Below are 14,237 nucleotides of genomic sequence, written 5' to 3'. Positions count from 1 at the left end.
TATGTCCTCCTGGATGGCAGAGTGTATCCGTCACTCCTATTTTGGTGACTCTGGCATCCTTCCAGAGAATAAAGAGGTGGGGGCTAAGAGGCCCTCTGAAATACATCTTGCATGCTTATCCCATGTCAGTTTGTGTTCAGATCAAATAGAAATGTGACAACAGGTTTTTCAGGTCTAGTTGTCACCCTTTAAGAAGTTACCACTTCCAGCTTCACCTCTTCAGTTTTCCCCTTCCAGCTTTCCCTTTGCCCTGCAGGTTAATGTCCTCTGGCTAAAATGCTTTTCCAGTAGACTGACTTGTGGATCTCTCTAAGAGGGGGTTTAAACTATCAGTTTTATTTGCAGTGAGATTGAGCAGGGCTGCCCATAGTGCCCTCAGCTGAGGATGCAGTAACTTCTTAAAATATTTCAGCCTAAGATACAGACAGTTCGGCTGAAAATATATATTATGCCTATGTTAGGCCATCAGTTTGCTGCTGAAAAAGGCAGGTCTGTTTCATCCCTGTCCTAGCCTTCCTAGACTCCCCCATTCACTTGAAATTATTCTGGCCCTTCTTGGAATCCATATTGCTCTGAAAAAAATTGCTAATCATAGAATCACAGAATGGCCTGGGTCAGGAGGGACCTTAAAGTTCATCTAGTTCCAACCCCTCTGACCCTGGGCAGAGACACTTTCCATTACACCAGATTTCTCAGAGCTCCATCCAACCTGGCCTAGAGCACTTCTAGGGGTGGGGCATCCACCACCTCTCTGAGCAACCTGTTCCAGTGCCTCACCATCCTCACTGTAAAGAATTATTTCCTGAAGTATAATTTAAACCTACTCTCAGTTGGAAGCCATTCCCCCTTGTCCTGTCACTACAGGCCCTTGGAAATAGTTTTTCTCTGTCTTTCTTGTAGCCTCCCTTCAGGTGCTAGAAGGCTGCAATTAGGTCTGCAGAAAGATATTTGATCTGATTTTATTTTTGCTGGATTAGTGTTCTGCTGGGTTAGCAAGCTGCATTAGCAGGGTGCAGGATCTAACAAGTGCCAGAGGCTGTGCAGGTGGTGGTGGAGAACAGGATGCTCCAACTGTTGACGTCAGCAGGTTGTTAGACTGGCTCAGCCATAACATGTAACTTTCCAGCCTCAAACCATTTTCATTGTTCTTCTCATTTTAGATTCTTTTAAACATTAATCAGCATTTTATTTTATTAACAATGTTGTCTGAAAATAGTGAGCTCTGATCTTATAGGGGCTTACTGAATATTTTTGTCTCTTTGAAAAAAGCCACAGCTGTAAGACTAAGATCTCTGTGACACGGTGGTAGTTATTCCTTTATGTCTCTGGACAACTTAAATGTTAAAGATGCTTGTGGGTTTAGTTAATTGTTTGGTTATTGTTTGGGTTTTTTTAAGCCAACTTTGGTGGCTATAAATGTATATTTACCATAAGACAGATGCATACTCTGGCTGAGATAATTTATATGAAGAGAAAAAAAATTATTAGCCATCAGGATAATTCTGCCCCTTCTGAATAGTTGGGGGTTTATTGCTGAAATAAATGTGACTACTGTGTATGCTGGTTGAATTTAAAGACATGACAGGTGAAAGGATAGGTACAGACTGATTTCATTTTGGGCTTGGCAGTATTCAAAGTCCAGGTTGGCAAGAGAAGCATGGATATCCCAAGCCAAGAGGATCTCACACCCTCATTTTAATCCCCTAACTGCAGTGGTAGCAGTCTGCCAGGGGTGGCTGAGTTCTGCTCCTCTAGGCAAGTGTGCAATTCCCAGTTTGATTGTTGTCCAATCTGAAGTATTTTCTTGTTTTCTTCCATTTTAACTTCTACGGAAGTTCAGTAGAGAGAGTTCAAGAAAGACCCAGAGTTTGTGGGCACGTGAATAATCATACCACTTCTTTTTAAAAACAAGAAACAAGTAAATCTCGTTAACCAGATTAGTCAATACTCAAAGTGTGGGCAAGTTGGGATTATAAATAAAGTGACAGAATTAGACATTTTGTATGTCTGGTGACAGAAGTGGAACATTTATGACAACAGAAAGCAGTCAACCACAGCAAATAGTGTTCGTGTATCTAAATGCTGCTGAGAGATTTAATTCTGTGCAGCCAGTAGTGGGGCATCACTTGCTCTTTGACCAGAAACTGCACGTTATAGAAGCCACTCTTCTCTGTTTTTTCCTGTCCCATGTACTGACAAAGTGCCATATACATTACTTGCAGCAATAAATTTATAATAAATTATAAATTATCCTAAACATGACTACTAGCAACAGGCTAGAATTTTGTTTTAACTGGCACATAACTGGTTTAAATCTTTCTATACATGCTTTCAAGCAGATCAGGCCCCCTGTCATGGTACAACGACAGTGCATGCCTACTGTGAACCTGGAACTGCGCTGCTACCATGAGAAGGAGATATATAGTTTTTTCACTTCAAGATATTGCTCTGCTGTAAGTCACTATTGATGAAGCATAGCTACAGAATCAGTGAAGAGGCTGCATTTCAAGACTGGTTTCAAAACACAAAAGCCTGAGGAAGGAGAATCCTGGTTTAGGTCACCTGTGCAAAGCTCTACCATTACGATTAATATCATGGGAAACTTACTTTGCATAGGAAGCCAATAGGACCTTGGCTTTTTCTACTTAACTTCTGGGTATTATGCTGTTGGATAAAAAATATGGAAAAAGTAATCACCTTAAGGTTTGTTAAAAAGATGGCTATTAAGAAGCTTGGAAATAAAAATACATCAGGAACCGACTTGCCTTAAGCATCATGGAGATAAATTTTTAATGTCAAAAAAGAGGAATACTCTGTTTAAGCTGAGATGTGTTCTGGTTTTGTCTTTTTTTTCTCGGTCATAAATTCTGAGAATTAGTAGGTGTAGCTGTTGGGGAAATGGCATCATTGCACTATTGTGCAATATTGGACTAACAGTGATTATAAGCAAATAAAAAGGCTGAGCCAATGCTGTTTCTTGAAGCCTTTAATGGTTTATCAGCTGTCATTGCTGGAAAGAGTATTTTCTATATTTTTTCCTAATGTTGCAAAAGTGGCTATTGAAATCTGAATGTAATGTGGTCCATTTGCAATGAAGACAAAAATTCACTGTAAGAAAGATATAACTGCATTGGTCTCCAAGCAGAGAGTACTGGTCATGAATGTGTAAAAGTAGGGAAGAAGTAAAATATCTTCCTATTCTGAGTGTGGAGATGTACTATAAAGTACATCTTGCTGGTTATGCTACAGTCAGAAAGACTTAAGATATGTACAGTATTCTCAAATATGTATTGTAGCCTTACCAAGCCTGCTTTAAACGCATTTATGTAGACAGTAGTAACTAGTTTGAAAGTGGGAGTGATAGGCACTTTTTCCCAAACTGGCCCTTGTTCTTGAGGACTGCTGCACTATTCTTACTGGTGTCACCTAGAGTCATGGACTGTAGTGTGACTTCGCTGGATAACCTGGTTGTATAGCAAAGACAGTGTTTGTAGTGTTCTAGTGAGGAAACACCAGCATGAAATATTTTATTAGGAAATCTCTTTTCAATTTTGTGTGCTTTGAAAACTTGGCATAGTACTTCAGGTGTGCTTCTTGTAATTTTCCTGAACTATTTTCTTCCAAGAAATCAAAAAATACTGGTCAGTAGCAAATTAACAATCAAATTTAAGCAATTTTGAAATTAACCAACTTGTTTTAAAATCAAATATTTAATGCAGTGATTAAAAAAAAACCAACAAACTCATTTGGAATGGCTTTCTGTATTTTTGACCAGCAAAAATTTAGCTGAAGTTTTAGTATGACTTTTTCCAAATTTTGCTAATTTCATCTTGAATGGAGTGTAGGTTTGAATTCCAAGGAGGCATTTGTGGAAATAACAGCACATATTCATGGCTCTAGGTACGTTTGGCCATTTTCTGTCAAAAGTGACCTCATATCTGGAATATTCAACTTAAAATCCCCCAGAGTTTATTTTCGAAGGATTGGTGCATTTACACTTTCATGTGTGTCTGTTTGGAAAATCAAACTTCAAGAGTTTGTCTAGGAGTCCTCCTCATCACTGAACTTTTAAACACTTCAGTAAGTATCAGCTGGGCAACGGAAGGGAGGACTCATTTTACCAGTATGCCTGGTGGCTGGTGCCCCACAGTGCAGCTGCCCCACGCACTCCTTGGCAGGGTGGCTGCAAAGAACAGTGTCATTTATTCCTCTTGAGTTAACCAACGGGACATGCCACACAGAAATGGCATCCAGCTACTGCGTCCATCAGGGTCGTCCCCCACGTACTTGTGGTTTATTGTCTTTCTCCTTGTGGGGCAATGAGTTTGACTGTTGTGAATTCTTTCTCCGTGAATTGTGAGAAGGTGCCTCTGAACTGGGCAGTCAGATGGCCCTGGCTGGAGCAGGCTTGCTGCTGCATTACAGAACAGCCATGATAGCAAGTAACACGGACTTTTTTTAGTTAGCTACCACTCACGAGACATCTCGCTTGAACTTGAAAGTGCCACCAGACTACAGGTTTTTGCTCCAGATGGCATTTTAGGCAAGGGAAGTCCTTTGTGATGAGGGAAAGAGAGTAAATGTAGGTGTTGAAGTACTTCTCACCAGTGGAGTAGTTGAAAGGAGCTGGTTTGCTCAAGTGAGATGTCCTGCTGGTTTGTTGGTTTGAAAACTTTCACGTTGATGTTTCTCATGAGTGCAGTGCTTCCAAAGCTGGCACAGATCTGGTCATAGTTTTGTAAATCCTTGTCAATGTGTAGACTGTTAGTATCCTCATATCTATTATACCTGTGGAATGTCCCCTTTCACCGTGATATTTCTCTTTCTCTTTGTTGCTCAGCTTTCTTAGCAGTGGTACTCTTTAGTTTGAAAGTGTGCTGATGTGTGTGGTTTGGTTACTGTCCTCCCACACAGGGCACAGCATGCTTGAATTAACCTTTCCAGCCCACAGCAGCTTCCACTGACCATGAGTATGAAGCTGACTATGAGCTTATGACATTAAATTTCTTTAGCATCTTTATTGTTTGCTCATGTTTGCTGCACGGATTACAGTTCACAGTAATAAATAGTTTGCATTGGATTTTTGCATTTTAAAAAGGCATAGGCTAAATCCTGGTCCCTGTGGTTAGCCTGCATGTGTTTGGGTGGGTGGGAGTCTGCAGTGTTAGAAGGGAGGACATGAAGGAGGAGAGTTTGGGCTGTGATGCTCCTTAGCTCTGGAACTGCTGCACAGAGGATGTTGGAGTAGGCACATCACTTACCTATTTATTAGGGTGCAGGAACCATTTGCTTCTATGGAGAAGGCAAATAATAGCTCCCTGAGGGAAAACATTTAAGAGTCTTATTTAGAAGGATGCTTTTCTGGAGTCAAGTAAAAGGCAGCTTCTGAGAAGCTGAACTTGGGAGGTGCATCTTTAAGGCATCTGCTGAATGCTCTTATCCATTTGCCATTAGGATCAAACTTGTGTGAAAACTTTCTTGCGTAAACAGAACTGTTACAACTAATAAAAACAAACCAGGATGTAAATGAAAAAAGCAGAATAAAAACCTGAACATTTTGGGGGATTGCTCATTTTGAAAGTCTCTTCCTAAGGAAAAAAGGGTTCTGCAAGGGTTGTGTTCGGTTCTTGTAATTTGAATATAGAGGAGACAGAAGCTACTGAAATTACAGTGGTGATTATTTTAAGGAAGGAAAAATAAAAGCTCTGGGGCCCACTATGAAGCTGCAGGTTTCAGGGTAAAATAGCTTCATTGCAACACTAATATTGTGCAAATACTTCCTTTGGAGCATAACAACTTTATAGAGTTCCAAAAAGCTATGTTACTTACTTTTTTAACGGAAGATTAATACTTTCTACTGTTGTTTATTCCTGTAGTGCTTATCCTTTATTATTTTAAAAAGAATTACCCTGATTTATGGATTTCCTTAATCATTGCATAGGAGATTTAATTATTTTATAAAATGAAAGCACAATTTAGTATTAAAATGCTTCTCATCGCTTCACTGATTACTCTTGTTTTTTAATGTAAGATAGAGAGCTGAAATGAGTAGGTTTACAGAGCTTATTTTGTTCCAAGTCACAGGTCATGATGATAGAGCTTTCTTAAAATACTTGCAAGTGAAAACTGTTCAAGTTGGAGACATAATGTAAAGCTATTCATGTGAATGGGAGCAGCTTAAGAGATGCATGGGAATGCTCCCTTGTAAAGGGCAATTCATAAAGAAACTTAAGTTGTAAAAAAATGTTGGTTATGTTGTAGTAATGATTCCCTGTTTTCTAGAACATCTACTGAAAGAAAAGTCAGACATAAAATGAGAATCTGCAGTAATTATCTTTCTACGAGAATTTTGATTTTTATGAGATGGAAAAAGTGAGATGTAGAAGAAGTTGAAAAGCCTAAGTTGTAGTTGTTGAGATGTAGACAAGGCATGGATGAGAATATTTACCTTATGACTACTTATGACCTTATGACAGGAGTGGATGAGTCTTAAAGGTCTTTAAGAAGGAAGAACTTGAAAATAGATGAGAGAAGACTAGAGAAGGCCTATTTTTTTCAAAAGTGTGCAGAAGAGAAGCTGAGAAACTTCAATCTAGGAAGATAATTTAGAGAAAAATGCAAGAAAAACCAGGCTTGTTTGAAGGTACTTGGAAGATGCAGAAATTGCACATCAGCTAACAAAGAAACAAAACAAAATTAAGAAACAAAACAAAATAATCTAAGACTTATCTATGCTCTGGGGTAACAAGTCTTGTGGGTAGCAGAGAGCAGTAGATATCCTGTGTTTTCATCCTAGTAAGGGGTTTTTTGACACTGCTGAATGAGACGTTTTCACATGTAAGCATTAGAAGTTATCTGTATAAACCTCTTGTAAAACTGATTGCAGAGCACATGGGAAGCTGGTACCATGTTGAATAGGCATCAGTAGCTTGTTTTCAATTGGGAGCCTGTCTTGAATGGAATGTCCTATTCTGCATTTTAGTATTTTCACTAGTGATACTGTTGTTGGAATAGAAGCTTGTTGAGTTCTCAGGTGACATAAAACTTGAAGGAGGTGCAAATATTTTGAAAAACAAGTCTAGAAATCCATGTGGCATATTGGGATTAGGTGTGTGGTGGGTTTGATTGTTTCCTTTTTTTTTAATTTTGTAGAATGCAATTCAGTGTGGATGACTGAAAAAGGCAGGAATGCTGAAATGTTCAGATGCAGAACGGGAATAAGTAGCCAAGTGTCAGGCTGTCCCCAGCAGGACCTGGGTTACAGGATCATGAATCATAAACTGGATATGCATCAATGATACCTTGTTGCTGTGCAAAAGGGAAATGTTACATTAGGATGAAAAAACATGACTCCAAATCCTTATAATTGGACAACAAGGCATCAGCTGCAGTGCTGCATCTGGTTTGAGGCAGTAAGTTTCAAGGAAGATGTGGATCTGCCTGTGGGGTTCAGGGCAGGAGCAGCAGGAGGGATGAGGCTCCCAAAAGCCAGTGATGAAGGGTTAGTAAGCAGAACAGCAATTGTTTAAAGCAGAGAGATGTACTGGAATCTCAAAAGACAAAAAAACCCTCTCAGCTCTGTAGTTTTGGGGTCCGTCATCTGAACCTTGAGAAAGTAGCTAAAGCAGCTGGTGCCTTGGCTGGGTGACCTCTTGGGTCTTGGGCTCTGCTCGCTTGCCTGTGATACCCGTGGACTTGGGCTCTCTTCTCTCCTTGGCTCAGGTTGTCCGAGTCTGGTGTTCAGACAGCATGGGGGGCTGAGTTAGGGCTGAATGCAAGGTGTCACTCACCCAGCAGCCAGAGGATGGTCCTGAGTAGGGAGAAAACAGGACAGAAAGATACAGCTGGGCTGGGCAGACCAAGAGCTCTGTGAATATGGACTTCACAAAAAACCAAGAAGAGAAGACTTGTCTGAAAGAACCTGAAGTTATGAAGGTATGGCAGTTATTTTGACAGCTGAAAGGTTGTAGGTTGTTTAGGGCCTGATATGGGTGGAGACCTGGCTGATTTATTATGTGGCCTTTACTTTTATGTGGCGGCAGCAATGTAGTGTAACTGCAGTTGTGCTTGTTTGGCTGACTGCCTCTCCACTGCAGGAGAAGAGTGAGTTACAGATAATGCACTGTAGTCATGGTTAGGAAGTTGTATCAGTGCTATGACATAGAATTTATTTTTTGTGCTTTTTGGTCCCTCCAGTGCTGGTCATCAACATCTGCTGAGCAGCCAGATATTGAATCAGGTCAGCCTAGATCAGAACAGTAATCACCTCTTGCTTTTCATATCCATTCTAGCCATTTTCAAAAGGTAAATAAAAATACTTCATATTTGTTTTTCTTAAAACAGTAATTTAAAAAAATAATTGAAAGGAGAAGGGTGTTGTTCAATGTATCTGACACACTGGAAAATACAGGAATGGAAAGTGTGACCACCTAACACCTAGCTACAGTAATTATATTTGCATAATCAGTAATTGCTTGCCTCAAGAGGGAGCTGCAGAAGTATCCAGTCAGTGCTTCTTATTAATAAATGGCAATGCTATTAAAAGAAACAAAACCCAAAAACCTGAAAGCGCAACCTCCCTCCCTGCAAAGAACTCAAAAATGAAAATACCCATACATTTGGTTCTGGGAGCATAGTCTACCAAGCAGCTGTCTACAAGCAGTGTTGGCTTAGCCAGGCTTTTTGTGGTTTTGCAAAGTCGAAGAGCAGCTCCATAAAAGGAGATGAAAGTAGTGCTGTGACCTGCTACACTTGTGAGAGCGCAAGCTCCATGGGTCACATGCTGATGACCTCAGGATTTCCTACATGGGGGTAGACATGGAAGAAAGAAAGACAGATATAATATGAACAACAAGGAAAGAGAGAGCGAGACAGCATGGGAGAGACAAAATCTAGATGTTTCTTGCCAGCTAGGTTGACTTATGCATGTTTTCATTGAGGCTTTTTTTTCCAAGTCTAATGTCCCTTGTATTGTTCAGCACCCCCACATACACACATATCTCTGTGAGGGTAAGCAGTGCAATATGTTCGTCAGCAAAGAGGAAATACACCAAAGAAATATTTTTATCTGATAGCGAGGATATGGGCTTCTGAAGCTGTAAAGCTTCTGTATTCAGCAGAGGAGTAATTCCAAATGTACAGAGGATCAGCTGTTTGATTGTACACTTATCTAACACTTGGGTATTTCTTGTCTTACTGTATTCTAAGATAATTTTTTTTTAAGGAATCGTGTAATCCCACACAGTTCTAGTGTTATGACTTCTTCATATTACTGTTTAATATGTTAAAAAAATAGGAATAGCTTATTATTTTTGAATTGTATGGAAGTAAGACTTGGCCATCCCCGTTGTGAGCAAGGAGCAGGACATCTAAAACCATAAATCAATATTTTGAAACCTAGGTAAGTATGAAATATGAATGGCATTTTGAAAAGCTCTGTATTGTAGTTTTTGTATAGTCACTCCCCTTTTGTTATTTTCAGCAAGCAGATACATTAAAAAAGAAAACCCACAACAAAACCCCAACCTTTAGTGTGACTTTGAAGCACATATTTTACCTATTTGTTTTACTTATTGGGATTTAGTATTTTTATAACTTTATTACCATTCTAACCATATTTGCTTCTACAGGCCTCCCTCTAGAGGCATATATCTATCTATCTTTAGTAAAGAAATGGGCCAGGTTTGATAGGTCCCTTCGTTTCACTGAGCTGTGATTTTTCCAAATCCTCTTTGAATACTTGTATCCCGTTCAGACAGCATGCATGAATATTCTGGTAGAATACTGCTATTTCTGTAGTAAATCTAACCTTCTTCTAATGTGTTAGCCATCTTCCACCTCAAAAAAAAGAACCTTTAAAAATGTCCCTCTGCTTCCTACACTTTGGCATTGCATGATTAGCCATTGCACGATTAGCCATTGCACTAATCTTGTCTCTTTGTAGCAGAGGTCACTTGTTGGGAAGAGTGGTTATAGGTGAATTTCTCAGGGCTGGCTCATGCCTGCGTCTCTACTTCCCAACTGCTTCAAGCTCTGCCTTGATTCTGCATTTCATGTCTGCTGTATGGCTGGGTACAGAGCCCATAGAACCCATTTGGCTTGTAGGATAAATGCAACACTGTTATGGTCTGCAAGGTGCCCTATTACTGGAAAGGGAAATCATTTAAGTAGGGAGGAGAGAGGAATTGCAGTGATATCTTTAACATTCTTCTTGAGTCATTCTTTCCTACTTCTGTGCCCCATAGTTTACTAATAAGTAATGCTCAGCTAAAACAGAACTGCACACTTGGCAGTTTGAAGGCTGGTGGCCATTAATAACTGTTGTTTCTGATGTGATCTGAAAATGTCTTGAGCAGTAGATTTGTATTTAATTTCACATATGCAAGGGTGGGGTTTTTTTTAATCTATAAAATATGCAAAAACGGAAGACTCTTCCCTGACATTAGGTTTAATAAGGTGGATTGACTTGTAAGGTGGGTCAGCTTTGAGTTAGCTTAATTTAGCATCTTGTGGTGAAGCAAACTGAGCCACCCTAAATCATGAAAGCATACAAAGGTATGCCTTAGGAAATACAATTACTAGAATGATGTGCTATACATCAGGGGATTACCTTTATGTTTTTCCCCCTATATGTTAGATGGTTATCTAGTTGTATTCCTGTCCTCTGTCCTCCTGTCAGTGTCCTCTGAGTGAGCACTCACTGAATGCCAGAATTGGCATGAAAATCTCTGAGCCCAGGAGGAGGGAGATTCTGATAAAATAGTGTGTTCCTCTAAGGAATTTCTGTGATTCTGGATACAAACCCCCCCTCCAGTGTGTATTGTCTATCTGTCCTGCAACCTCAGTTAACCTGCAGGTGGGATCCAAGCAGTATGACCCCTCTCAACACAGAAAGCAGGGTAGATAAGTTATGGGAGTGGTAAGTGTTTCTTCTTCTTTGCATGTTGTGCAAGAAAGCCATCTGGAGAGGTGTCTTCAGCACAGTTATGTGGAGTGTTGAATTCTGGGCTTCATGAAAAGGCTCATCTCGCTGGGATCCTCCTGTTCTACCTCGGCTAATCTGGCAGCCCTGAAACTGCCAGGTCAGCCACACAGTGACAAGGAGAGGGAGAAACAGTACTGCCTGCTCTGCCCAGTGGTGTAGATTTCAGTAACAATTTTTGGGTTTTGCATGAATGTATGTTTTACTTTAGGGATTCAGTGTTCAAATAAGGGGATACCATAGAATCATAGAATATCTGGAATTTGGAAGTGATCAACATAAAATAAAGAGAAGACTTAAAATTATTTTTTGGTAAAAAAATCCATGGTTGCATACTTGGTACAAAATTATTTTTCAGCGTTACATGATAAATCTTTGTAGTACAGCTCATGATAATGTTTATGATTTTACTCTTTTTCTTTATGGTTGATTAAAGTGCCTAATTCTCCCATACATTCCCTGTAAAAAGCCCACTCTCTTGTGTGTGTTGGTTTTTCTGGTATCAAATAACAGTTGCAGCTTTATCTGAACTTATCCCTTTTAATTCTTCCTGATGTGGAGCATGATGGACATGAATTCTTCATGAATGTTTTGTCTGCACTGATCTACGTAAGAGACAGAGTGCTAAATGCATTTTAAATGCTGATGAAACTTAATGGATAATTAGCTATAGTGTTTCTAGGGTGATGGAATTATAACTGCTGTATTTGAAGTAGCTCTTTGCTTCTGTTTACAAGACTGCGTTTTCAGTTGCTTATGATTGTACCAGACTTCTGCTATTTGGGCTAAAAATTCCATCCCCAAGAGAAAAGCAGAGTAAGGATTGGCATATCTTTAATAATTCAGTAATTGCTAATTATTTCCACATTGTGTGAACAGTGTCAGTCTTTCATAAGATGTACTGGATGTGTTCTGGATGTGCTTGGCAAATCAATTTTTTTAATGTTTATTAGTTCAGTACCAGCCATGAGCTGCTACTGCTTTTGTTTTGTTTCAGATTCCAGTAGGAACTTGAATCCTGTTAGAGATTTGGTTCTCCCAAAAGTCATAGGTGGCACTGTACAGTCTCCCTGTAGGCTTCGGTGTAGACTAAAGCCCAGTACACCTGCCTCTCAGTATCAGCCGTTCTTCCAAGGTGCTGCCCCTCCAGAATGTTGAGTTACACTGTCTTTCCATGCGCTGTGCAGCACCTGCTGAGCACCCGTGCGTTCTTTCAAATGTTCATCATTATCAGTGTAGGTGACTAAATCTGAGAAGATTTAGATCTGTGCTTTTGACTTTGCTTCTTTGGGCTTCTGCTAGCCTTCTTCATAGAAGTTCCTTCAATACAGACTCCAGTTTGGTCCAGGGTTACATCCATATCTTCTTTTTTCTGTCTCATCAGGGATTTGTGTTGCCTGTGTAGCATCCAGATTTCTCTGAAAACTTAGTGAAACACAGCAGAAACTGTCAAATGGTGGCTTCAGCAACAGAACAAGGGAGCAGATGAGATGATACCGGTTTTAATCGTAATTTAAACTCAGAAAGATGGAAGCCCTTCTTTTTTCTCAAGTTATTTTTTGTAAAGAAGAGTATTTAAAACCTATTATTACATCTGACTGGAAACTTTCTATGGAAAGAATTGGTACTTTTCACTAAGCAATTTTACTGTACTCAGTGCATTTGCACAAGTGCAAATCTTTATACCCTCAGTTTTCAAACAACTTCTCCAGTTACGTGATATCACTGTTACAAGTGGAAAAGAAATCAAGACTTCTCTGCTGAAAAACAAAAAGAGAACTAGATAATTATCTTTTACAATTTTTTTTTTCTTTTCTCTTATAGAAAAAGTACAGAAAAGGATCTGTGGATATTTCAAGGATTAAATGTGTAGAAGTTGTAAATAGCGATGGTATTATTCCCTGTCAAAATAAATATCCATTTCAGGTATGGTTTTTTTTATGCAAAATATATGAATTACAGTGCTCTTTTCAACAACACCAAGTCATTCGGACATAACTGCCCTTAAAATTGCTGTAAATGCCAAATACTGAGCCCATTCTCTGTCTCTTTGGGGCTGGTGGGAGGTAGTTCAGGACCAGTGGTTAAAACCCATCCCCAGCAAGCTCTGCTGCCCTTGTAGTCCCTTCCCTCGGGTGTTGGGCCGCATACACTTGGTCTTTTTCTTTTCCCCACCCTCTCAGCTTGAATTTTAACTGGAAACTGCCTTGCCCTGGTCTTCTGCTGGAACGAATAAACTGGCAACCCAGTTTCCCTGTCTTCATTCTTTCACATTAAATTAAACTACCATGAAATTATATAGGAAAAAGACAATCAAAATAAAACTTCTTGCTTTTTTTTTTTTCTTTTTCATTGTGAATTGAATGGAAATGAACACAGAATACAAAGTGCTTAGAGGAGAAAAAGAAAAATGTGGGGGTTGGATGCTGTGCCTTCTTACTATAGAGGGAATGGTTGCAGTGAGGAGGAATTCCCCTGCTGGAGAGGAGCAGCAGTGACTCTGACCCATTTCTCCCAGAGCAATACTTGCTTTCTGCCAACACAAGCAATGGAGAAATAAAAAAGAGTCACTCCAGAGCAATACTGAGTCAGATGCCAGGATGTCTAATTACAAAGTAGCTTTCATTCATTAAATTGAACTGTTTTTAGAAAAAACACAGTGAAGAATGAACAAAGCAAAGTGTGAAGCAAGCATTTTAAGGAAGGCTGTCAAGATAATATACCATAACAAAATTCTTCTTAATTGTCCTGAAAACATCATATCTGAATAACAAACCTTAATAACCTGTCCCAGTCTCTGCATTTGTGCCTGAATACGCTAATTTTGCCAAATGTAACAGTCAGTTGTCTTGTTCTGTTTCCTCTGTTTCTTGAGGAAGAAATGAATTAACATTGAGGTGAATGTATTTCGATTATTTCTCTTCTCCCCTCCAGGTTGTATATGATGCTAATACACTTTACATTTTTGCACCAAGTGCACAAAGCCGAGATCAGTGGGTGAGGAACCTGAAAGAAGGTAATGGGAATTGCTTATACTTAACATCTAACATAGGCAGTACTTTTGCTTGAGCTGTCTGCATGGATTGGAGTTACCTGGGTGCTGTGTTTTGGATTTGTGGCCAAAACAGTGTTGAAAACGTACTGGTGTTGTAGTTACTGCTGAGCAGTGCTTGCACAGCATGGAGGATTTGCCTTTCTCCTCCTCTGCCCACTCAGTGAGTAGATTGGGGGTGGGCAAGAGGCTGGGAGGTGACAC

The 14,237-nt window shown here is 39.7% G+C and overlaps 1 protein-coding gene across 3 annotated transcripts in view; it reads left to right on the top strand.

Moving 5' to 3' along the window:
* Positions 1-14,237, top strand: part of TEC (tec protein tyrosine kinase) — a 46,592-nt gene that overhangs the window by 16,771 nt on the left and 15,584 nt on the right. For all 3 annotated transcript variants that reach the window (XM_048304056.1, XM_048304058.1, XM_048304057.1), the window contains exons 3-4: positions 12,806-12,907; positions 13,916-13,997. In XM_048304056.1, coding sequence (XP_048160013.1) covers positions 12,806-12,907; positions 13,916-13,997 — 184 coding nt within the window. The remainder of the gene's footprint in view (positions 1-12,805; positions 12,908-13,915; positions 13,998-14,237) is intronic.

Source organism: Corvus hawaiiensis, chromosome 5 (assembly GCF_020740725.1).
Source record: "Corvus hawaiiensis isolate bCorHaw1 chromosome 5, bCorHaw1.pri.cur, whole genome shotgun sequence".
NCBI lineage: Eukaryota > Metazoa > Chordata > Aves > Passeriformes > Corvidae > Corvus > Corvus hawaiiensis.
This window is presented reverse-complemented; position numbering and strand designations above follow the sequence as displayed.